Here is a 25,863-nt window from a genome sequence, read left to right on the forward strand (position 1 = left end):
GGGATGGAGCTCATCTGAAGCGTTCAAATAGTGTTGCCCAGGTAACAAACATGTTTTTTTTTTGATTGAATACAGTTAAGAAGACTAAAAGATGAAAAGTACCTGGTTTAAGAATTGAAATTCCTTTTGTCTCTTAGGCAGTGTGCAATAGCATGAAAGGTATATTTCTATGGAATATTCATTTGTCAGACCCATTGTGGAGTTTGTCCAGGTTCCTACTGTAAGTTGATGCAATCATTTTCATTTCTTATTTCTCCCACAACCATTGCATCATCTGCAAGCATGTTTAGTATGAATCTAGACCTTCAGGCAAATCATTTATATACACTAAGAATAGCAGTGTGCCTAAGACCAAGTACTGTGTTACCCCATTTGTAACATCAGTCCATTTCAATGAAATGTTTGTTAAGTCTTCACCTTCTCGTATAAGTTTAAAAGGTTCATGATGCACATCCTCTTGTGGCTGAAACCATGTCTCAGTTAAGAAGTTTCTCCCTTTCAGGTAGTTGTCCATATGTGTTCTGATTATCTTTTCATGTGGTTTACAAACCACACTTGTCAACAAGACATGCTTTTAGTTCAACATGATTTCACAGTCTCCTGTCTTAGATATAGGCATGACATTTCCATTCTTCCGCACCTTTGAAACGATTCTTTCTATGTGTCTAGATGAACAGTATTTCAGGAGGCTTAACAAGTGCCTCCACACATTCTGTCTGCACGTATGGGGAAACTTCATCAAGGCTATGTGCAATATGTAGGTCAAGTTATTTTAATTGCATGATTATACAATTTCAGTTTAACTTAAACTTTCCAAAACTTCGTCTGTGCCCACCTTTATAGCACTGGTGTAGTATCATCCTTCAGTGTGAAAACGCTTTTAAACTTATCATTTATCCCCATACATATTTCCTTGTTTATGTAATTAATTTTTTCTTAGTTGAAATGAATGGTGAGGAAGTGTAACATGTGGGGCCCCATCTTTTGAACATTCTTTATCATACAATTTCTGAAATTTATATATGCAGTGTGCATTCATCATGTCTTCAAACGTTTTATTCCATTCATCCACAACTCATATACAGTGAAAGTACTTCTATACAACTTTTTAACAAGTTTCTTGCTTACTCTTATGCTACATCCTTTGGTTTTCCTGTCACTACATTTGTTAAGGAACTTTCCAGAATCTATGTCATGGATCTGTTTGAAAAATATTTCTCTCATAGATATCTAAGATGTCAGTTACACATGACCTCTCTTAAGATCATGCTTCCTTTCACATAAGTAATTTAACCTCTCTGTTATATAATGTCATCCATTTGCTTTCATATTTGCCAAAACCTAACAGATCACACACATCATTGAGATCTGTCAGTAGTTTAGTGCTTATTCCTGGTTTCCTTTCTTATAGATAGTAATGACATCTGTCACTCCTTTAGCATTTTGCCTCTTTCCAGTGATATCTTGAACAGCATTACAAGAGGTTTGTGTAGTGTCTCTGCCCACATCTTAAGCACATAAGGTGAAATTTCATCTTGAGCCTTGTTTGGGTCAAGACCTTTTTGGTAGGCATGTTAATTTTTTTTTAGATGTCTCAATGCTTTCAAAACCATTTTCTCCCCTTCAGCTCATTTGTGATTAGGCTGTAGTGTCTTTCACAGAGAAAACACTTTTGAACTTGTAATTCATTTTCGATACATCCTTGCAGCATTTTCAACAATTCCTTCCTTTGAATTCCATAGCCTGATTAGCTGCTCTTTTACTGACAATTTATTCCTGATGAGCTTATGAAAAAAGTTTTAGATTATCCCCTGCCTTGTCCACAATATTATTTTTTAGTACCCAATCCTTGCTCTTTTGTATCTAGAAAAGACTGCCTGATGTGTGTCACCTTTATCTGTGCCACTATCCATCTCAAAGCTACTTTGCTTTTTGACAATTTTGATTAAACCATTTTTCCCCTTCATATTTGAGTTTAGTTACCAGTTTTCCTTCTCCTTCATCGTAAATTTCATTTCCCCTCCTGTGTTAACAGAGAAATTGTGTTGGTCTTTCCATGATTATATCTCTTCTTTAGGTTGTTTCTCGCCTCTGCTCTTTTAGCTACCTCATTTAAAACATAGTCAAACTTGGGCATTACGTGATAACATTTTTTCAGTCGGTGTATCCTACTGTATTTTCCATATCCATAGTAACATATGTGAAGAGAAAGGCCAGTAATGATAGGGTATCAGTTCCCCTCATCTTAGTATGTCCATTGACATGTTATAGGAAATCATCCTGTATACATTAAAAGCCTTTGTTTCCATGACTCCTTTTCACTATAAGAATCCAAATTCTTTCAGACTTCTCATTATAATTGAAATATTCCATTATCATTACTTTTATCAGTTTCTTATATCCTTACTAGTTTGTGAGAAGTAAGGTTCTGTAATGATGGTGTATTGTTTCTTCTCATTGTAGTACATCCATTGATATGTTGGTATAGGGAATTTCCTGTTTGCACTCTAAAAACTTGTCTTCATGACTCCCTGTCATCATGAGAATCAAAATTCCTCCAGTCTATATAAGTGAAATGTCCCATTATCAGTACTTTACCATCTTTGAGAAGAGCGTTATACTGCTGCCTCTACCATCCTGTCTGTTCCTTCATTGTTTGTTTACATTTATTCCTAATCATAGCAGTGCTGAGGAGGATTATATGGTATCAACACCACTGTGTCTTGTCTGAATGGGCTACTTTTCACTATTTCCTGAAACTTATGGATGGCTATCATTTGATAAGAGGGTTGAACCCACCCCTCCTCTGCCTTCTCTTTCCCTCCTTGCTGTCATGTACTCCACTGGGCATAGCAGTGAGATCTTATGCATTAAGTTAGCTTTGTTTCCATGACTCTGTCAATATCAGGTAGGTTTTCTGTAATGCAATCCCTAAATTTCAACTCTTTTACATATACTATAAATCCATCAGCATCTATTGACATAACTTTCACTCTGATATTTCCATCATTACTGATCTGTCTGTGGAGCAGGCAGAGACGTTCAATCCTCTTGCTTGTTTGGCATCTCTCATTTATGCCGCCTATCTGTATTCTTTACTTCTCATCTCTCTTCCCATAGTCTGTTATGCTTGATGGATGCTCTACCGAGGTCTGCCTTGTTTTTAAGTTTCTTTGCCTGTCAAAGCATATCCTGGCCAGATGACTCTAAAGAATACATCACCGTAATTGGGCATCTTCTGATGTCTTGCTTGTGTCCAACAGTACCTTTTCCTTTATCTCTGAAATTGCATCTGGCAGTTCCAAAGTATCCATTAATCTTTTAAAGAGCATTTATTCTTTCTTTCCCCTTTCCTCTCTGTCTAGTGTAGGCTTTTCATCTAGTCCAAAAATGATTAAAGATTTTGGTAGTCAACCTTCTGGTTTATTGATCTCTCAAATTTTGTTACCACCAATATTATAGTTGAGCCCAAATGTTTTGTTTCATCAGCTGCATTTCTGGTTTTCTCTGTAATCTGACCATGTCTGCTCTGCATTTTTCTAGACTTATAATCAGCTGGACCATAAATTTTTTTGATTGCTGTGCATGTTATTTTATCTATAGCTTCACTCAATCTGCAGGGTTTCTTTCTTACAGTGTCCCCAGGTTTCTTTTCCACCACATCATTCACCATGTTCTGATTCAGTTGAGCGGCCCCAGAAACTACTAGTGTACTACTCCCCATCCCAGCCCACTTTTTTCAGTAGTTTCTTTAGCTCGTGTTTTGGCAGTTCTTCATTTTCAACAACCCCTAAGACATCAAGAATATCCCTTCTGACTTTTGCCTAATCTTTAATTATTTTAGCTTTATTTCTTTGGTAATGCATCCTCTGATCTTCATCTGAAGCAAATTTTTGTTCGCGTCTTTTACTTTTTTAATTCCTTCAGTTCCTTTTTCATCTCATGACACCTTTAATGATCCTTTATTTGATTCCTGTTTCCTTAAGTCTTCATTTAGTTGTGTTAACTTCTGGTCATACTTTTTAGCAAATTCCCATAACATCAAACATTTATTCTTAGGTGGTTTCTTCATCTCTTTCTCTTGTCTCTTCTCTGTGGTATGTTTGAATCCATATTTTGTAATTACCTATTTGTATTTACTTGTTTGTACAGTATGGAGAAGGAGTTTTACCATGTCCTCAGTCATCCAATTTCATTCATCTACCACCCTGATACTATAAAGGTACTTCTTTATATCTGTTTTAACAAGTTTTGTGTATACCTCTGGATTTTCTATCCGTACATCTCTCTAGAACTGTTTATTGTCTGCATCATTGATCAGTCTTAAAATCTTAAAGGCTCCATTCAGGTCACCCTGCCCTCTTCTCTCTTCCAGGATGGACAGATTTAAAGCTTTTAGCCTTTCCTTCTGACTTGGGTATCTTAATTGTGGTACCAATTCTGTTGCTCTCTCCTGGTTTTTCTCAGTTAGCTGTTTGTGTTTTTTAAAGTGTGGTGACCAAAGTTGAGTAGCATATTCTAGTTTTGGCATTATGTATGATGTGAATAGCTTGATGAGTACTTCCTTATCCATGAACTTATATGCAGTACTGATTTTTGATAGCAGATAGTTGGTCTCTAACTATTCCCCTAAGATGGAAGTCTTATGACAGGTTAGGGATAATGTTGACTCCCAAATCTTTCTCACATACAGCTTCCTGCAAGATGAAAATCATATCAAAGCCTTCTTTCATTGTGACCATCCTTATTACCTTATCTTTACTGGGGTTGAAGTGTTGAAGTTTATCAGCCTTGAATTAGATCACCTTACCTTTGGAGTTTGTCAAGGTCCCCTTGTAAGTAAATGCAGTCCTCCATGTTTTTCACTTTCCACATGACCTTTGGATCATCTGCAAAAAGACATGGGTGTATTAATCTCTGGTAACCAAAAGCCAAGTAAGCTTTGGACAGAAGCATTGAAAAGAGCAAGCAGAATTCTTGGATTCACAGGTAGGGCCTTCGAATTTAAGTGCAAGTCAATGACTTATGGTTCCCCATCTTGAATTTTGCGTTCGGTATTGGTTACCCTACCTAAAAAAAATGACATATACAGAATGGAGAGAATGCAGTGTTGAGCTACCAAGATGATTCCCTGGCTGAGAAACTAATCGTATGAGAGCCAATGAACCGAATCTTTTTAGCTTAGTGAAGAAAAGCTTAATAGGTGATTTAATTCAAGTATTCAAAATTATCAAAGGATTTGATAATCTTGATCTATCAATTTGCTTAAGGCTTGATTCATCCGATTTCACTTTTAGTAATGGATACAAACTTGTGGGTGAATGTTTACCCCAAATGAGGTGAAGTACTTTTTCTTCAACAGGATTTTAGATAAGTGGAATGATGTGCTTAAGAACAGTCTTGATAGGTATTTTACTTCAAGACCGCAACAACGTTATTTGCACCACTGTATCTCTGCATTCCATCTAACGTTTACCATACTATTCTGTAAATTTCCAATATCTACCACTCTCGCAGGCAACCTTGAAAGGACCCAGTGGTCTGTTGCTGTTTGAATCCCTTTGTATTCCTTTGTTAGCTGGGGTCGACACCTTCAGGCTGGTCAGTTATATATATAAAGAAGGGCGTATGTGTTCGTGTGTGCGGGTGTAAACACATCACTTTTTATAAGAATACAAAAATACATCACTTTTTATAAGAATACTAAGGTATTGCCGTTAAGTTTTATTGGTTATGATTTTTTTTATTTTTTTTTTTTTTTTTTTTTTTTTAAGACACTGGGTACATTGCTTTCTAGTTACTTGTCTACCACTCTGAGAATATCAAGAAAAGCATATTGGGGTAACTGAGGTATGATTTCAGCCATACACTCAGAGCCTTACATTTCAGGGTCGTATTGAGGAGGGGGATGGGCTATTTGAGGGGCATTCCACATCGTCAGGATCAGATGATGACCAGGGATTATCCCTTCTCCAGAGAGGGGCAGAATTGCGAGGGGATGAAGAAAGCAGCCTGGCCATTCTCATGCAAGTTATGCTACCATTCCTAGTAGCAGGTCTGGGCATGGTGGGAGCAGGACTGGTACTTGACCTTGTTCAGGTAATGACCTTTTGCTGTTATTGTTGATTTTGTTTTTGGTTCGAATAAGTTTACCGGCAGATATGGGTGTAATTTGCTGTTAGTTTATGTCTTTGTGTAGCCTTTTAGGAACTACTTATACTGTAGCTTATCATCATTTTTATTCTAAAGTTACTTTTATCATAATTTTGAGTATATACTTTTTTAAAAGGCAGTCTTTGTGTTTGTCTTAACATCATGTGTGCATCCTTTTTCTTTCTGGTAAACATGATTGTAAAAAGAAATTAAGTTATATGTCAATGGTAGCCCAGACTGTCAGCAGTTTATAACTATTTCTACAATATTTAGATTTTTTCTCAAATAGTTTATCATATACTCATTAAAATTGTGTTACATTTATATTGTTTCTTTATAGCACTGGGATGTCTTTCAAGATGTAAGTGAACTTTTCATCATGGTACCTGCACTCCTAGGCCTGAAAGGAAATTTAGAGATGACTTTAGCTTCACGTCTCTCCACACATGCCAACTTGGGTCATCTTGACAACAAAGAAGAGTGCCTTTCAATGATTGTTGGAAACATGGCACTTATTCAGGTTGGTAGTTTAAAGTATTGTATCAGATTGTAAAGAAAGATATACAGAGAGTAGAAACAGCAAACATAATGTCATTTGATTTTATTCGAATTTAATATGTCTGTATGTAAATGCTACATAAGATTTATTGATTTTTAATGTAGCATGATAACTTCAATTTAATTTCAAGATTTATCAGGTTTGATGCATTGCTTTCTTATTATGATATGTTGCACATATTCCCTGTAAGTGAAAATGTACATTGAATCTTTTTAAAAGGTGTGACTCGCAATAGCTTAATAAAAAAAATGTGTTGTGTTGGTATCTTTGGCTCATATGTCCTGCCACATCACTTCTCATTTAGATTAGAAAAGGATTAGTAAGTTACTGTATCTCTGATATCATAATTAAAGATGCTCAGGATTCATCTAATGTCAAAGTTATTGGTAAAAGTAATGAAGGATAGCAATTGTTTACAGTTTTACTCGTTGTTAATGGCTTTTCTGAGAAGACAATCCATAAAACCTAAAGACCCTCAGGCACGTTTACTGTCAACTGAGCTGGATGTAAGTAATTTTGACAGAAGAGTGACACACCTCACCCATACTTCGATGAATGAAGTTAGTAGAAGACAATGTACTCATGGTTTTGAAAAGTGAAAAATTATTATTGGCCAGAGACAGAGCCATGTAAGAATCAGAAATGACCACTTGCTTACAAGAAGTTAGATTTCATTTTACCCCCATTTTATTTGAGAGGGGTAGTTCATGAGAATTTCCTCCCTTTTCTGAACTCCACTGGCGTTTAGAATTAGAATGATGCTAATTACTTAAAGCTCAGTAGTCAGTCAACGACAGCCAGGGCACCAGGAAGATGCATCTATCAACTGATGTGGGAGTCAAAACTTTTTTTTATTTTTTGTGAGTGTTTGTGTGCTTCAGGCCAAAAGAAATTTTTCTGAGAATGAAAGAAGGGAGTGAAGGAAAGGGGAGATGATAAAAAAATTTCATAGGGAGGGTTCTACTTCTGGTAGCAAATGAGTTTTAATCTCCAAAACCTGTATTTCTCACGAATCGTCAAAATCCCATGAGAATCTGAGAGCATACCCACATGAAGGAAGGTAAACTTGGAGAAAAATATGAAAAACCAAAGAAAATTATAAAAAAAAAAAGCATACCTTAGATAATGTCTGGAACTTCTGTTTGACAGTATCATATTTTGAAGGCAGCAGACCCAAGTGCTACATCAGATAGGACAACAAAACACCTATCTGGTCTAACATCAGAGCAATATTTTGGCAGTCCCTGAACTCCCTGTAGCCCACTGATTTTGTTTAGTGAGAGTTGATAAAAAGAATAGAAATCACCTTTCCAATTTCATGGCTTTAGTATGCTGTTTGGTTTGAGCAAGTGTACTGGCCAGTGATTTTTGCTGATAAGGATATCAAAGGTTTTGGCAAAAAGAATGAAAGGTCTGCATTACTTAAGGTAAATCAGACATTCCAGGATGGACCTCCCCATCCATAAAGAATGACAATATGATGTTGTTTTGGCTCCCGACTTGCCCTTATATGAGCTCTGTATGCACCCAGATAAAGAGTTGGATGTATGTTGTACGTTGTACATTCATCCAAGATTATTCCAGAGTAAATCATACTTATGTTATTGCAGATTTGAGTAGCATTCATCCTTACAAGCTATAAGGCCTAATCCCAAAGGCTTATCTTCACTCTACTTGTTGATTAGCTAAGAATGGGACTAAAGATCATACCAACTCTTGAACACTTTTCCCAGTAGAATACAGACTATTGGGTGTATGATATTATACAGGAAGTAGAAAAACAAAACAAATAATAAGATTGTGATACCTTTAACAATGTAGCATCTGGTTATCAGCTATCTCCTTTCTCCTCCTCTCATGTATCTATGGCTTGTGGTGTGGGTTTCAAGATCCATTATTATTAGAAATTATTTTTGTATTATGAAAGAATATTGTATCACTGTTTGTGAGACAGGAGTGCAAATAGAAGGGCTGTGGAATGTGTCCTTGTTATACTTTATGGAAAGTTAGCACCACATAGATTGATTTCTCTTGGCCTTTTCATAGAACACATCCAACATGCAAAGTGTGGAGGGGTGCATTGATTAACTTTCATGATGAAACTTGATCTGAACTTCTTTATTACAAATATAATCTGCGCTGTGTTGCATGTCTGTTATCATTTGAATCAAAATTTGAAAAGTGATTAAAAAGAAATAGCTTATAATAGTAGTTACTTGCATGATTCATTAGAGAGATTTTTCATCTCCCACTGGACACCTCTTTTACTTAAGGACACTTTATGATCATCACTTCTGCCTGACGTTTTGATATGTTTACCACTTCAGCTAACTCTGAATAGTTGTATGGGTCATTGAATTCAGTACAGAAAAAATTTCAACAACTTTATTTTATATTTAACCCCATGTCTTGCGTTCTGTGATTAGAATTCCTTACTTTATTGATGGATGATATGATGTCATTGGCTAAGCCTGTAATACTGTTTTGCTCTTTGGACACAGTTGACTTACATCATAGAGTTAAGACTTAGATTGTTTCCAAAATATTGGGAAAAAAGTTTCCACTCAGGCTCAGCAAGATTTTTCCAAAACATGGGGGTAGAAAATTTCCCCACAAGCTCAGCATGCTTCCTTAGAAACAGCTAGATTACAGTCAGTATTTGGATTACAATTTTGCTAGTGTTTGTGCCTTTACCACTGAGCACAGGGAGGTTATAAATTGATTGCCATTAAAGTTTAGGTTCTAACTGACTTGACTGCTCATCACAGAAGTTAAAGTGAAATATTTCAACTCATGCTGAAGGTCATTGATTGGGAAATATCCTTACAGGTACCTTTAGAAGTTAAGTTTTCTTCCTTTTTCCTTTTCAGGATAATGCACCATAGAATTGATGATAAGAGATTACAGGAAGATAAAGTGAGTGAGCAGATAAAGAGTAGGCATAGAAATTTTGTTAGGTGACACTGTTACAACTTATCCTCATTTGTAACATATCTTATACTGCACCAGTTATTATAGTTTTTGTACATTTCTTAAATTTGTTTAATCTTTAAACATGCAGTGATTTTCATAACTTTGTCTTTGTTTGTGATGTTTCTCTGAAATAATATGTTATTTCCTCAGTGCCAAGCCATAGTGGTTGGATTCCTGGCATCAGTAGCTGCTGTTGTGATGGGATGGATCCCTGAAGGGCACTTTGATATCATTCATACATTGCTTCTTTGTGCTGCAGCTCTTGTCACTGCATCTTTAGCATCATTAATCCTAAGTAAGGCAGATTAGTGTATGTTTTGGTTAGAAATATAATTTTACTCTTTAATTGTCATTACATGGGAGAGCAAGGTAACAGGTTCCTCCCTCTCCTCTAGCATTCCCCACCTCCACCCACCTACCCCTTCTCATTGGAATTGGGTGACCCTGCCCTTTTCAGCCTGTGGGATAGGGGACCCAGTTCTCAAAAATTAATGCCCACAAAAAGTTTATACCTGTATGCATGTAATCCATCATGTGGAAATAGGAATAAAGCTAATGGTAATAGATAATGTGAGTACAGGTAAGTTTAGATAATAGCCTCTGATTTATCTGTAATTTAGTTCCATTTTCTTCTCCCTCATAGCTTTTGCCTTTGCTCCATGCATCTTTGCTATGGCAAAATTGAATGGAAGAGGTATCATTTGAAGGTTTAGAAATGGCAGGTTATATACTCATTGTATTATGAGGCTCTTTTCTTCAGCAGTAAGACTAGTACTGTGAACATTTCCTTTTTTGTCTTTAGGACTTCAAAAATGTGCTATTTTGTTTTATAAATGCAATAAGTTTTATTGATGCAATAAGCATTGTACTAAGTCAGCAGGGTGTCCAGTCTGAGGGAATAGCATTTCTTTCATCTTGGGTATTTATGATGAATAAGGTCATTAAAGAGTGACACTGGTTGTTGATTATCCTTGTGGCAGGCAGGCTTGTATAATCTGAGCATATTGCTGGATGAGATGTATTTGATTTTCAGAAAACCTGTGCAGATCATCTCTGTGATGAGGAGTAATACATTGTAATATATAGGGTGACATCTCACTTCAGAGATACATATCCTTAAGACAAATAATTCCACAGTGAAGTCTACCTGATTCAACAGTAAATTTGTTGCAGCACGTATATTGATGGTTGGTTTTCATTCACCAAAATTAATAACTACATCAGAAGGCTTTTCTTAGAAAGATACTAGACATAATGTTCTAATGAAAAAGATATATTTTGTAATGAATAACGTGTAGTTATAGTGAACATTATAAAAGGAAACAATGAACTTTTGTCAAGTAAGAAAATTTTTTAATAACTGTGTGCTCTTGCAGGAATGAAGTTTTCGTCTTTACTCATAAGTTTTGGTAGGGGACACAGAATTTGCAAATCTATTTGTTAATTGTGTCCATGATAGTTTTTGTTTTTTGAAATTAATCCACTCTTTGTTCTTGGAGAAGAATGTAGTAGTACATAGATTGTTAAAAAAGAAAGATAAGTGATATATCTAAAATATCACTGGCTGTACTGTAAAATGTTTATATGATTTTTCCTATACTTTTAGGTTTGATAATGGCAGGAGTGATTCTTACATCAAGAAAATGCAGTATTAATCCAGACAATGTAGCTACTCCTATTGCTGCATCTCTTGGGGATCTTACTACCCTTGGTTTATTAGCATGGATAGCCTCAATTCTGTATAATGCAAAAGGTATTGTTTAATTTAGAGTATCATACATTATAAACTCTCGTCCTAGTATTGTTTTCAAACGTAGTTATTTCTTTAATTTTACATATATGTAACATTGTTCATTATTCAAGTTTTATTGTAATTTTGTTTGTCATACTTCATCATATCAGCATTGGGGATTTAAGGTTAAGTTCATTAGAAATTTATAGAAAACATCCACTTTTCAAGAGGATGGTAATATATTTTTGCCAACTTTATTAAGGTGGTCTGTGTCTCAACATATGGAATAGGTTTTAATAACTGGGCCAAGTAGTTAGTAAGTATGGTTATGTGCTAAAGCTCATACTTCAACTTTTATTTCATGCTTTTGCTGAATGGGATGATTTTGGCACAAACTTGCTAACTTATAAGGATATATTGAAGATATTTGTCAAAGACCTTAATGCTATCAAGTTATGAATTAATGGATGTTTATAGTATCAGAAATAGAAACTAACACCATATCTTTACTCAAAACTAGATTTGCATGATTTAGGCAGGATCTTTCATGTCATGAATAAACACAGCAAATGCTTTCAGGTAATAAAGATCCAAACGAAAATATGTGTAATATATTTATGGTGAAAAGAGACAAATGATGAACACTATTGCACCAGCCATCGAGCATATTCCAGTTGAAAAGTAGGACTAGACAAAAAATGAAATCTCACCACTTCTTTATTACTTCATACTTGTGAATATCAAGCATCATACTGACACATAATTAAACAGGATTGAAAGTTTGGATTGCCAGCAGATGTCATACCTGGGGTTGATGAACTTCTGAAATTACAGCTATAAAAGACCATAAATATAAATTACCCTGGCTGTTGGAATATCAGTACTTTAGAGTAGTCCATACAAGCACAAAAGAAACTAGCACCCATCAATCGCCTCCATTGTCCAAGATGCCAGAAATTGCTGTAGATTTGTCTCTACAGCATCCCTCATGACTCATAGCTTGCTGAAGTCATTCCTCTTTAGAATGATATTCACAAAGTACCTATCCTCTTCTGGGCTTCATTACAGCTGAGGAGGAAGTGATAGGCTCATGTTGTTTCAGAACAGGATCCAAAGCAAAACCATGGATCACAGAGCTTATTCTGTACATAGATGTTGATGCAATAAGCAGATGTGGCTGGCATTGTCTCTAAGTACTCACTTCCTTCTCTTGACATCGTCTGGTTGGAAAATCACATATCAACAAGACAATAGCAAGTTAGAATTCATCTCTTCATTGACTCATTTCAGTTTACTGCCAGATTCATATTATCAAACTATCAGTTGCCCCTTTTTTCCACTCTGACTTAATTACCAAACTACCATTTGGTCTTTCTGTCCTGTCCAGAGGCATACTATGCAACTACCATTCTAGTGAGGCAGATGCGTTTCCTCATGACAAAAATTTAACAAATCGTGTTATAAAAGTTTTTTTTTTTATAATAGGAAAGCTTACCATACAATGTAGCATAAAAAGATGTCTTAATGATTTTATATTTATTTTTTCTTGATCTCAGATACGGATTTGTGGTTGTCCCCATTGATTGTTGCTGGTTACCTACTTTCTCTTCCACTTTGGGTGTGGCTTGCCTCCCGCAACAAGCATACAAAAGAAGTTCTGTACTCTGGATGGACTCCTGTTATCTCTGCCATGATGATCTCCAGGTAGACATGAGGCTTTAAATGTTACTGGACATTACTCTTGATATATGGTTTAGAAAATAGTATAAATATTTCACTGTGGTGTGAATGTTGCAACATATACCTAATACTTCATCAGTTGCGTAGTTTGTAGTTGTCCATCTAGACCCCTGATTGACAGACAGAAAGCTATAATTGCATTATCACAGAAAGTGAGATATGGCATATGTGTGGTTGAACATGCTCGTAAATGCTTCAGATGTGAAATCTTGCAAGTGCACAGTATTACAATAGTTACTTTGATAATACAGTTTTATTAGAAATTGTACTACATTGCAAAGACTAGATTTTCGTTTTTTTTAGGTATATGCAGCAAGTTAGGCTGCTCTGTTTGATAGATTTATTGAAAGACATCAAAGCATAAGTGGTATATCTTTGATTATATGTGTTCATTCATAATTAATAGACTTACCCTCCTTTGATTTGATCATCAAGATATTACTGGATTAGAAATAAAAGATTTGGTTGGTTTGCGCTTCATCACACTGAAGCTTATTCACTGACTGATATATAGACACGGATTGATAAAGTACTTAGTGCATGAAGTGAGAGCTTGTTTCCTTTAGTACTTTACTGCTCATACCTGTCAGAAAAATAAGCATAGACTTTATCAAACAGGAGTCAGACTTCTTGACTAAATGGCTATTTCAGGAAACATGAACAACCAGACCCCTACCAATCATTAACTGAATTGATTCAAATCTTACAGTTTATAAACTTACTGCCCTTGCCTAATTACCAGTACCAGCTTTTACCCAGCCTCCAGCTGTTAACTCACCTTGCTGCATGTATTATCATACATCATTTGGCCGTTCAGTTAAACCTGTATTTTCTTGGAGTTATGATGGCTTTCAATGGTAGTGATACATACAGTCTTGCAATCAACCATAAGAAGTGCCGCATAAAGTAACTTTGTGTTGAAGGAAGTAATGTGCTCAGGTTCTGTTCATATAACAAAGACCATGACTTCGTATGAGATTATTAGAGTATTGATGTCTATAATTTTTTTCATGGTCATTTATTGTATTTGTTGGTTGGATAATGTGTGAGGTGAGAGTGAGAAGGGATAATTATAGCCTACATTCAACCCATTATGGAGAAGATGGAAATTGTCACAGTATAGAAACTGGATAGCATGGTATGTTGCTTTGATGATGTATTTAGTTGACTGATATAGAAGGAAAATTGGATGTCTCGCTTAGGTTTATGCATGTGTGACCAAACCTTACATGGGAACATAGTTCCTACCTTTTTATATGTATGTCCTTATGCTTTTTGTAATTAGTACCCATGAGAATGTTATGTAATACATACGAAAGATTGGAAGCCATGCGTTTTCATTTTCTGTAAGTTTGGATAATACAAATGAAAAGGAAGATGAGTTTAAATGAAATTAATGGGGTATAATCATATGAAGTAGAGAACTAAGCAAAGTATAGAAGGAAGGTATGAATTAGGTATACTATATGAGGAATAATTTGAAAAGCATAAGGATGAAAGACTTTTGAAATGTATAGTAGACTAGAAAGTATCAAAGATGATCTGTAAATGAAGATACAAGGAGATTTAAACAACATAAAAGATGGACAGATGCAGTGAATGAACTGGTGAAGGCAAATATATATGGCAACTGGGTAAATTGATTTTGAAAATTCCTTGTGTATTTCAGTTTGGGAGGTCTGATTCTAGACTTCACGGTATCCAGCTACAAGGGCATAGCTGTATTCCAACCTGTGATAAATGGTGTAGGAGGAAATCTAGTAGCAGTACAAGCTTCACGTATCTCCACTGCTCTCCATGCTGCTGCTCCACTAGGAAAGATGCCTAAGTTTGGTGAAGAACTTTGTATCAATCCCTGTTCTGCATACTGTGCTAGAAGTGAGTATATTAACAAGTATTTGTGCATTTTTACTGAAAATTTTTTCTTATAATCATTACAGTGTAAATGTTAGGATACCTTATAACTATGATATGTCGATTAAGGTACTTGATATTAGTATGAACTACATGCACCTATTTTATCAGGATTTATTTGCTGGTGCATTTAAATTTTCTAATGATTTTTCATATGCACTAACCTGAATGCCTGTACACAGCTGGTCATCCTCGAACAGCTAGAGTTCTTTTACTCCTAGTTGTGCCAGGACATTTGGTCTTCATGTACACCATCTCCTACCTGAAGGCTGGCCACACATCCCTCACTCCTATCTTTGTTGTTACATATTTGTTGGCTGCATTCCTCCAGGTAAGAAAAAATTACACAACCTATATATGTAGCTGAAAAGTGCAAGTTTTGAGAAAGATAGGAATTAAGAAAAATAGATATCATAATGAATTCAGAATTTTGATAGATTATTCTGATACAAATAATTCTAACAACTAAAAATTGAAATAGAAAGTTAAGATCTTATACAAGTATCAACAGACTCTACTTGCATGGGATTACACCGTAGGTGAAAAGTTACCTTTATTTAGGTCATATCATCATCAATGGATGAAGAAGAGTACAGCCTTGTTAAGGAAGTTTTCATTCGAAAGGAGTCCATCATATCCCTGTTCCTGATTGGGGTGCAGCGTAGAAGCTGTGGGAGCCCCATAAAAGGGGTCTTTGGGTTGTATGATTATAAAAAGATATAATATTTATACAAGCATGTGAAAAATATAGTAAAATGTTTGTAAGTGATCTTTGTTGTGTATTCACCTGCTGAATATCAGGAATTGATTAAAGCTGCTGATTTTGTTATATAAACCTGTGTGAATAGGACTTAATTAATGTGGATCATCAGTTGGCAGTATCTTTATTACTAATTTAGATTTTGGTAATGATATAAGGGCTTGTAGTAAGAGGATAATGGCATTGGCTACTAAGATTAAAGACTCTTGAGACACTAGATTATCGAAACTACACATGCATGAATAGTTTCATCTTCAGTTATTTTATAGGTGATACAAAGTCTATTAGATAAATAGTTTGCTTCACCTTTACTTTGTTGTAGATTTAATCTTTGGAGTACTTGAGCAAAATTACGAAGATTCCCGTTTTCCAGAAACTGCTGTTTGTTCTTACTATGTTCAGTGTAAAGCTTAAGATGGCGATTAAAAAGAATGACTGAAATTCATGTATGCTAGATCCTTACACAGTATTTTTCTGGTATTTCTAGTGATTTGTGCATAAAACCAAATATTTTTCAGTGACTAGTTTTAGGTGTGTTATCTTGCTGTTGCATTAACATTTCATGGCATTCTGAACTCTGGCAAACCTGTTTGTTACAAGTGGGAGTTATCTATAAAAGGAATAACGTATGATAGTGGAGACCAAGGGAATAACATTTGTCCTGAAAAATATTAAGAGTTAGTTCCTCTTAGAGGTGTAATTAGAGTCTGTTTGCCTTCGGTTACATATCATGTGAAATGTCATCTTCGGCAAGGCTGAATTTTCATTTGTTGATAAAATGGAGTACAGTCTTCTCAAAGAACTCACTCTGAAGGAGTTCATCATTTCCTTGCTGCTGAAAGTAGCACAACCTTGGCATTCCTAGAAAAATGGTCCTACAGTAACACCAGAACCCTTTCAAGAAAGGGATCCTAGGGCAGTTATAGATGAATAAACAAACTTCTTGAAAATCCTCTTAATTGCACAACAGTAATCTTAATATCATAGCAACTTAAAAGTTGAAAAAATCAATATCAGAAGTAAAATTTGAAAACTTTTAAAGAATATTAGTAGATTATTTTTTGTTTTTGCTTTTCCTTTTAATGATGAAGCATCAGAAACTGAAACTGTAAAATAAAATCCTTGCTTGGATCCTTCTGTATCTACTTTAACCGAGCACTCCTACATGCCTTAGTTGATTTTTACGATAAACATGAGATACATGGGTAATAATCTTAACTCCAGGATGAAAAGATAATCAGATAATGAATTATTATATGAAAAGGCAAATAGCTAACAAGAATGATGGAAACTGAACACATTAGGATAATTGGCTTTGGAGAGTGGAAGGGTCTGGCATGAATGTGGAAGAAAAGAATCAAGGATTAATGATTGCATTTCATAGTTTTTTCGTGTAACAGTGCGGGTAAGCTTTAAGATAACCAAGAATGAGAGAATAGGTCATACACTTGCCCTTGGACCTCACTGGGGACATGTATAGTGCCACACATCTTCATGAGGTGTCATTACATTCCTGTTAGTGTGATTGCAGTATTGGTGGTGGTAATGATGGTGATATAAGTTTATTGTTTTGATACTTGTTTTTGCAGTATGTGGGTAATGAGTAGATGTCATAAGATTTTATGCTAATTTTTCTTAATTTTCAGGTGGCAATCCTACTGTATGTTGCACATGTAATGGTGCACTGGATGTGGAAGATGTCCATTGATCCAGACAACTCTGCCATTCCATACCTGACTGCCCTTGGAGATCTTCTGGGAACAGGGCTCTTAGCCATAGCGTTCCACTTCCTTTATATTGTTGGTGATGGAGATAGTGATCTTGGGGACTAAATTTGGAGTTTATTCTTGGGAATTATTTATCATGGATCTGTTAGATCTTTTAGTAGTTATTTACTGAATGTATATATCTCTATATATATATATAAATATATTGTGTGTATGTTTTGTGTGTGTGTGTGTATTTGTGATTTGCCTGTTTGTATAGTAAGGGAAGGGAAGTGTACTTTCAAAGGCCCCCATCTATTAAATTATTTTTGTATCATACTATACAGTCTTTTGAACTGCATTTACATTTTCCTGTCTATGCTGCTCATTCAGTTGCATTTTTTCACAACAATTGTAAGTTTATTCTTACATAGTTTCCTGTTACAAACTATGATTGACTTGCTCTTTCTAGTTTAAAGGCACATTTCATTATATATTGACAAATTTATACAAATTTTATTTTTGTCATATATCCTCTCTTCCTTCTCTAATCTGTTGTAGGTAATTCTTTGGTTACTAGCCTCTTTCTGTAGCTCTGTTCCCTTAGTTGTGGTGCAATCTTTGTTCCATTTCAGAGTATATTTGCCAACCCTTTCATTTATTTTTGTAACCTTTTTCTTAATAGATGGTCCCTAATCCCTGCTCTGCTGCTAGCCATGATGGATTTGGGTTTTACTTTCTCAGCTTCAGAATTATTTCTTAACTCTTGACCTCGTTTTCCTTCTGTACTCACTTATAAAAAGAGGAATGAGCATTTTACTTGCTTAGCTATCACTTTTTCTCCCAAAATTCCTACATTATTGCGTTTGCTTTTTGCCTTGATTTTCTTCCATCACTCTAATTTTGCAGTCATGTTTCTTTACAGTGTTCTTTGCTTCCTGAGTTTCTACAAAAAATTTTAATCTCTGTGTTTATTTTGATTTGTTCTTCCAGCTGTTTGAACTATCATCCCTCCTTCAGTTTTCTTTTCATTGTTAAAAAAACCACTTAGGATCAGGACCAAAATCTGTAGTTGCTGTACACATAGAACTCTCTATTTTCCCACTGTGTTGATCTTTTTTCCCCCGTACATATTCACCTTTTCCTGCATCATGGAGGTAGCGTTAAGAACAAAGGACTGAGCCTTGGAGGGAAAATCCTTACTTGGCCCCCCTTCTCTGTTTCTTCTTTTGGAAAAATAACTGGCAGGGAGGAATATTGTTTAACCTAGCTTTTAGAAAACTTCAGTTTTCTTTTAGTTGATTTATAGCGAGCTGTTATTTTGATTCTTGTCAAGGTAATAGCTCCAGCAGACAGATTTCTTTGCAGCTAAGGATTTGTGGTGTAAACTTCTAAGGAACACAGTCTTAGAGCTGGCAAAGTTGCAAACTGGCATCATATAGTTCCTCATTATTGTAAATATGGTGTTGAGCTTTTACTATTGCCAAGTTTTTCAGAAACTTGTTTACCTAAACTCAATCACATTATCTTCTGTTAATGAGATTTTGATGGCTTACAACAATCAAGGCTACAGTTTGTTTACTTGGCATCTTTTGTTATCTGGTGCTGGGTTTGTTCATTCTTAGACACGTACATTTTTTTTTTCACCAGTCGTACCACAGAGCCTTCAATTTTTGTTCATCAGACTACTTTTTGGGGCCTCTCAAAGTATTGATCTTTCCCCTTACCAGAACTGTAGGTGCATTTGTTGAATTGCTCCCTTGTAATTTTTTCTTCAGGCATAGATGATTCTGATTCTTGCAGATGCATCTGCTACTGGTTGAGTGTGTACGTGCTTTTGAGTGCACATGTATGCCAATGCATATGGTAATATGTGTGTACATATGTGCCAATGTTTGTCTGTCTGTGTATACTTGTGTGTATTGCATTTTTGTGTGGTGTTTACATGTTTGTGTGTGCATATATGTGTGTAAATGGATGTGTTTGCATGTGTGCCAGTGCCTGTGTGTGTATGTTTATTTAATGTATCCACGTGTAAGTATGATAATTCTTCCTTAGTGTAAAATTTGTGTGATGCATTAATGAAAACTTGTGTGAGAAATGGCACTTTTTTATTGTATGGATACTGACACTTTGGGTAGTATGAGACTTATTATGTATGACCAGTTGAAGCACTTGTTAATATTTTTCAGATCACTCATGAAAAATTCTTTTCATGCTCTCCCATACTTTTGTACTTTTTTATGAAATGCATTAAATTATTCTTTGTAATTTTCTATTTTGCCCTTGAGATATGCATCTGAGTATGTTGGTAATGATTATATAATCACTGCAAATATCAAAAGAATTTTTTATATTTTTGAAGTCAAAGTTTAATGATACTAACAGGTTTCCCCAATTGATCTGTATTGTTACATAGCACTGTATGCACACATGGCTTGATATGAATACAGTCTGCATTTTGAGCACAGATGTTCACACATGGTTGTGGCTTATTCTTTTATGTGCACAGGTAGCTACTGTACACCTCAAGTGTATGACACAAAGTTATATTTTAATTATTTATGTGCACAAATGGTTGTGACTGTAAGTGATCAGAGGGTTATTTTGTAGCCATATATTTGTTGCATTTATTTGTTTCCTTTTTTTCAATTATGGTTGTACTGTTACCAGGTTGGCAAGTTTAAAATGTAGTGATTTTATGATATCTATAGAAATTATGTACTATTAATCTTTGATTTTCTTTTCAAAGTCCATTGCATTGTGTAGAATGGTTATACTAAAATCCAGTACATTATCTGCATTGATAATCCACTAAGAACTAGTAGATATGAGGAAAAGGTAAAGCATATGCCAAAACATCTTTACTCTAAAGACTTTTGTTTGATGCATCATATCTGTGATACTGAGAATGCCAGTGGTGTAGTAATAATTATCATATAATGATTTTTCACATTCATAGAAGTCATGTGAGTTTTTTCTAAATTGTATATGCAGTCAGTGAAATTACATAATGAAAATACTGTTGATTAATCAACATTATGATGATATATCTGCCATTGGAAATTCCTGAATTGAAGTGTTTTTGAGCTTTTTTGACAAATTTAGGGTCAGGGCTAATTGCATACATATATTTCAGGTTCCATAGACCCACTCATTTGTAAAGACAGGAAATGGCTCAAACATAATAGAGAAAGATAGACAGACAGATGTTTTTTATTTGTCAGTGTGCAATGTGGATAAATATTTTATTGTGTATTTTATTTCATCAGTATTAAGAAATTATAATTTAGTAAATTTTTACTGATAATGCTGAAGCTTTATTGTTTCAAGATTCTGGTGAAATGAATTAATTAAGTAATAAAAGTGTTTTGATTGTTGCAGAACATATTACAAGCTGCAAATCATTCATCATTTCTTGTTAATATTGAGCCATTCCTCTCTCATACATGAAACACTTAACTGCATCTCTTGATTTACTTAAGTTTGTTTGATTAAGTTTGGAATAAATATTATAATGTGATTCTTTTTGTTCTTATTTGTGTAACCAGTTTTACAAGACAAGTAATGCTACTTAGGTGATGGTCATTTACAATGGTTCTTGTTTAGGATATCCACAGATCAGTTTTCTGTTCCTTTTGGTTGTGATGCAGCAAGCTTTTTTCCTTTCATTGATTCTGTTCCAAACTCCATACAAAATTATGCATTGCTATCAAAATGATATTTGCCTTTTTCCCTTTCTTAAATCAACAAACCTCTCCAGTACATCTCTTTTGCTGTAATACTCCTTCATCCCCCTGCCCCCCTTTCTTTTTCACCTAATAATTACATAAATTTCATTGCTATTCCTTCAGACATGAAAATTCCAAACAGAGTTTGATCACTGAATTTTTGCATTTACTTGAAAAGTAATACAAGTTAGATTACAAGTAGTTCTGACAAGAGAGTTGTGGGTTTGACACAAACAAAAAAAATTAAATCATCCATTTTGCAATATCTGGAAATTTCTGTATATTTTTCCATTGAGGGATCCACATCACTGTACACACTCTGCCTCTGTAATCACTTCCTTTCCACTTAACCTTTAGTCTTTCCCTGTATCCACGTATCATCTCCCTTGAATATGTTCTCTATACCCTTTCTCTGGATATGCTCAAGCAACTTCATTCCACTATCTCATGATTTGTAACTATTAACTTGATGACTTTGTATCCTCATCTAATTTTCTTGTTCGCTAGTATATCAGTTTACATTAGTGGTTCCCAAAGTGGTCATTATAGTCCCCAAGGGGTCGATGGAACTGTGCAGGGGAGAATTTCCAGCTCCCCATTCCCTCCCCTTTTAGTCACCTTTTACGACACGCAGGGAATACAAGGGAAGTATTCTTTCATACCCTATCCCTAAGGAAACGGACGAAAGAATGGCCCAACCCACCCACACACGCACATATACATACCTATACATTTCAACATATACATATATATACATATACAGGCATATATACACATGTACATAATTCATTCTTACTGCCTTTATTCATTCCCATCGCCACCCTGCCACACATGAAATGACACCCCCCTTTCCTCCACACACGTGAGGTAGCGCTAGGAAAAGACAACAAAGGCCACATTCGTTTACACTTAGTCTCTAGCTGTCATGTATAATGCACTGAAACCAAAGCCCACTTTCCACATCCAGGCCCCATAAAACCCCAGATGCTTCACATGCCCTGGTTCAATCCATTGACAGCCTGTCAACCCCGGTATACCACATTGTTCCAGTTCACTCTATTCCTTGCACGCCTTTCACCCTCCTGCATGTTCAGGCCCCGATCACTCAAAATCTTCTTCACTCCATCCTTCCCCCTCCAATTTGGTCTCCCACTCCTCATTCCCTCCACCTCCAACATATATATCCTCTTTGTTAATCTTTCCTCACTCATTCTCTCCATGTGACCAAACCATTTCAATACACCCTTTTCTGCTCTCTCAACCACACTCTTTTTATTACCGCACCTCTCTCTTACCCATTCATTACTTACTCGATCAAACCACCTCACACCACATATTGTCCTCAAACATCTCATTTCCAACACATCCACCCTCCTCGGCATAACCCTGTCTATAGCCCACGCCTCGCAATCATATAACATTGTTGGAACCACGATTCCTTCAAATATACCCATTTTTGCTTTCTGAGATAATGTTCTCGCCTTCCACACATTCTTCAACTCTACAAGAACCTTTGCCCCCTTCCCTACCCTGTGACTCACTTCTGCTTCCATGGTTCCATCCGCTGCCAAATCCACTCCCGGATATCTAAAAACTTCACTTCCTCCAGTTTTTCTCCATTCAAACTTACCTCCCAGTTGACTTGTCCCTCAACCCTACTGTACCTCATAACCTTGCTCTTATTCACATTTACTCTCAGCTTTCTTCTTTCACACACTTTACCAAACTCAGTCACCAGCTTCTGTAGTTTCACCACACGAATCAGCCACCAGCGCTGTATCATCAGCGAACTACAACTGACTCGCTTGCTAAGCCCTTTCATCCACAACAGACTGCATAGTTGCCTCCTCTCCAAAACTCTTGCATTCACCTCCCTAACAACCCCATCCATAAACAAATTAAACAACTATGGAGACATCATGCACCCCTGCTGCAAACTGACATTCACTGGGAACCAATCACTTTCCTCTCTTCCTACTCGTACACATGCCTTACATCCTCGATAAAAACTTTTCACTGCTTCTAGCAACTTGCCTACCTCACCATATACTCTTAATACCATCCACAGAGCATCTCTGTCAACTCTTATCATATGCCTTCTCCAGGTCCATAACTGCTACATACAAATCCATTTGTTTTTCTAAGTATTTCTCACATACATTCTTCAAAGCAAACACCTGATCCACACATCCTTTACCACTTCTGAAACCACACTGCTCTTCCCCAATCTGATGCTCTGTACATGCCTTCATCCTCATAATCAATACCCTCCTATATAATTTCCCAGGAATACTCAACAAACTTATACCTCTGTAATTTGAACACTCACCTTTATCCCCTTTGCCTTTGTGCAATGGCACTATGCATGCATTCCATCGATCCCCAGGCACTTCACCATGAGCCATATATATACATTGAATATCCTCACCAACCAGTCAACAACAAAAATATATATTATTAAAAAAAAAAAATGTTATGAGGGGTTGATGAAGGATTTGGGTTGACAGATTCTGAAGTTTGTGAATCCCTGGTTTGTATACTCAACTCCTTTTCTATTATTAACAACCCAGTCCATTTACTCTCTTATACCCATTCTCTTTTTACAGACCCATGTTTCTTTAGCATCACATAGTTTGGATTGTATAGTCAGTGTGATAAAGCCCATCTTATCTTTGTATTCTTTCAAAATGACCCTTAAATCCTCAGCAGCTTATCTTGTCTTTCATTACTTTCTAAACATTGTCATTTTACCAACCATGCTGAAAATCTTTTTATAAATATATGAATTCCTGTTCAAGTGTTTGTATGGCTCTACAAAAGAATGAATGAGCTTGAGTTTTTCATTGTTAAAATTTTGGGCTTGGAGTCTCAAAAATAGCCTTAATATTGCTATTTGGTCAGAATTCCAACTTATCACCCTGAAAAATATTTTCCAAAATATTTTTGTTTCCTTGAACTTTTCCTTATTTCATGGAATGCACCTTTTCTACTGATTATCTGTGTTTTTAATTAATACTGTAATATATCTCAATCATGTAATGCACACAATACACAAGATATCTGATGAAATCTGCTTACCACTATATTATGAGAATTGAACTCCAGGCACAGATGGTCCAGGGTTCAATTCTCAGGGTATAGTGGTTAATAGTTTATAGCATAATACTGTTATCTTAAAATTACAAATATTTAGAACTGATAATGCTTAAACCTAGTGAATATTAATTAAAAAAATGGTTTCATTGGGCTTGAAAAAGGTCTGACTTTTGATCATCCAAGAAGTGTATGAACACAGCATTAAGGACCTTCATTCTCCAACACAGTCACCTTTGAATTTACTTTTGCTATTCTCCCAAACAATTTTCCTGTAATTGTAAATGTATTCACAACCAAAGGCAGAATTATTTGATTTTAGATAGAATTAACAGAATAATATTAATGAATGCATGTTGTATATTCCATCCATGTAGATCTCAGAATTCTTTTGTGCAGAATTAAAGGTTCACATTGCAGTTCTGTCTACAAAGTCCTTGTAATGAAAAGATAGTTTATTGATTATAAAAGTGGGTTAAGGTGAGAGGGAAACAGGTTCAAGTAGCAGATTTCCTTCTCAGACAGCACAAATCTTAAAATCAAGCATCAGTTGATCATATACTTTTCAAAGTCAGAAAATGCATAATGTTATGTAAATGTTCAAATATGTGTTCAGTGTAGTTATAAATGCACATTTAAAAATTAACAAGAATTTAGAATGCACAAAGGATGTGTGAAGAGTACTACTATTTCAGAAATTGTGATACTTTTAGAATCGAACTATTTTGATAATTTTAATTCATAGTGCTTAAAGTACTTAACCCTTTCTACATATGTAATAGCTTTGAAGTAAATAAAAGCATCAGTGACAGTGATTTTGAAAAAATAAATCATAAAGTGCTGTAGTTGTTTTATAGATATATGTGTTTTTTCTTCAGGAATTTATTGAAATGTATTCATTACTTATTTTTTCATGAAACCTTTATTTTGTTTCATTAAAAACTGTAATTTCTAGTAACTTTATTTTTATGTTTTAATGTATATCATAAAAGATTATGCTAAGAATATATATTTTTTTTTTTGATGTTTGAAGATGTATAACATAGTGAAAGGAAAGTTACTTAAAAAGTACAATGGAACTTTACATTTTTTATTATATTACCTTGATCTGTACAGAAGTATAGGTTGTAAATTATGTAATTCTAATGGTGTTTTATTATACTGGAAATACATTTTGTACATTATGAAATACTGTAAAAATATATTTTTTATAATGGTTACTTTTCTATCCTTATATTTCCAAGACTTATCTGCATGATAAAGATAGAAATCTTAAATACCTCAGGCAAAAATTACAGAAGCTGGATTTGAAATAATAATCACATGTGTCTAGTGCCTTGTCATCAGTTCTTTACTTCCATTATCACTTTAAGCAGTTGATAAAGAGTGATGTATGTTCAAAGATAAGTAGGTGTTTTATGGAACTTAGAATTATAGATGATTAATAAAAAGAAAACATACTCTGTTAATAATATTACTGTATCAATAACCTTCATCATACA

At 35.2% G+C, this 25,863-nt stretch overlaps 1 protein-coding gene across 6 annotated transcripts in view; it reads left to right on the top strand.

Moving 5' to 3' along the window:
• LOC139765487 (solute carrier family 41 member 1) overlaps nt 1-21,065 on the top strand; it is a 55,760-nt gene extending 34,695 nt beyond the window's left edge. For 3 of the 6 annotated variants that reach the window (XM_071692911.1, XM_071692912.1, XM_071692913.1), the window contains 8 exons: nt 5,890-6,099; nt 6,494-6,673; nt 9,836-9,980; nt 11,292-11,438; nt 12,974-13,121; nt 14,827-15,035; nt 15,254-15,402; nt 17,478-21,065. In XM_071692911.1, the coding sequence (XP_071549012.1) occupies nt 5,890-6,099; nt 6,494-6,673; nt 9,836-9,980; nt 11,292-11,438; nt 12,974-13,121; nt 14,827-15,035; nt 15,254-15,402; nt 17,478-17,663 (1,374 nt within the window). In that variant the 3' untranslated portion in view covers nt 17,664-21,065. The remainder of the gene's footprint in view (nt 1-5,889; nt 6,100-6,493; nt 6,674-9,835; nt 9,981-11,291; nt 11,439-12,973; nt 13,122-14,826; nt 15,036-15,253; nt 15,403-17,477) is intronic. The other 3 variants (XM_071692916.1, XM_071692917.1, XM_071692914.1) reach the window with 2 other exon arrangements.
• The last annotated feature ends 4,798 nt before the right edge of the window (nt 21,066-25,863 follow it).

The sequence above is a fragment of the Panulirus ornatus genome, chromosome 55, assembly GCF_036320965.1.
Source record: "Panulirus ornatus isolate Po-2019 chromosome 55, ASM3632096v1, whole genome shotgun sequence".
NCBI classification, from domain to species: Eukaryota; Metazoa; Arthropoda; class Malacostraca; order Decapoda; family Palinuridae; genus Panulirus; species Panulirus ornatus.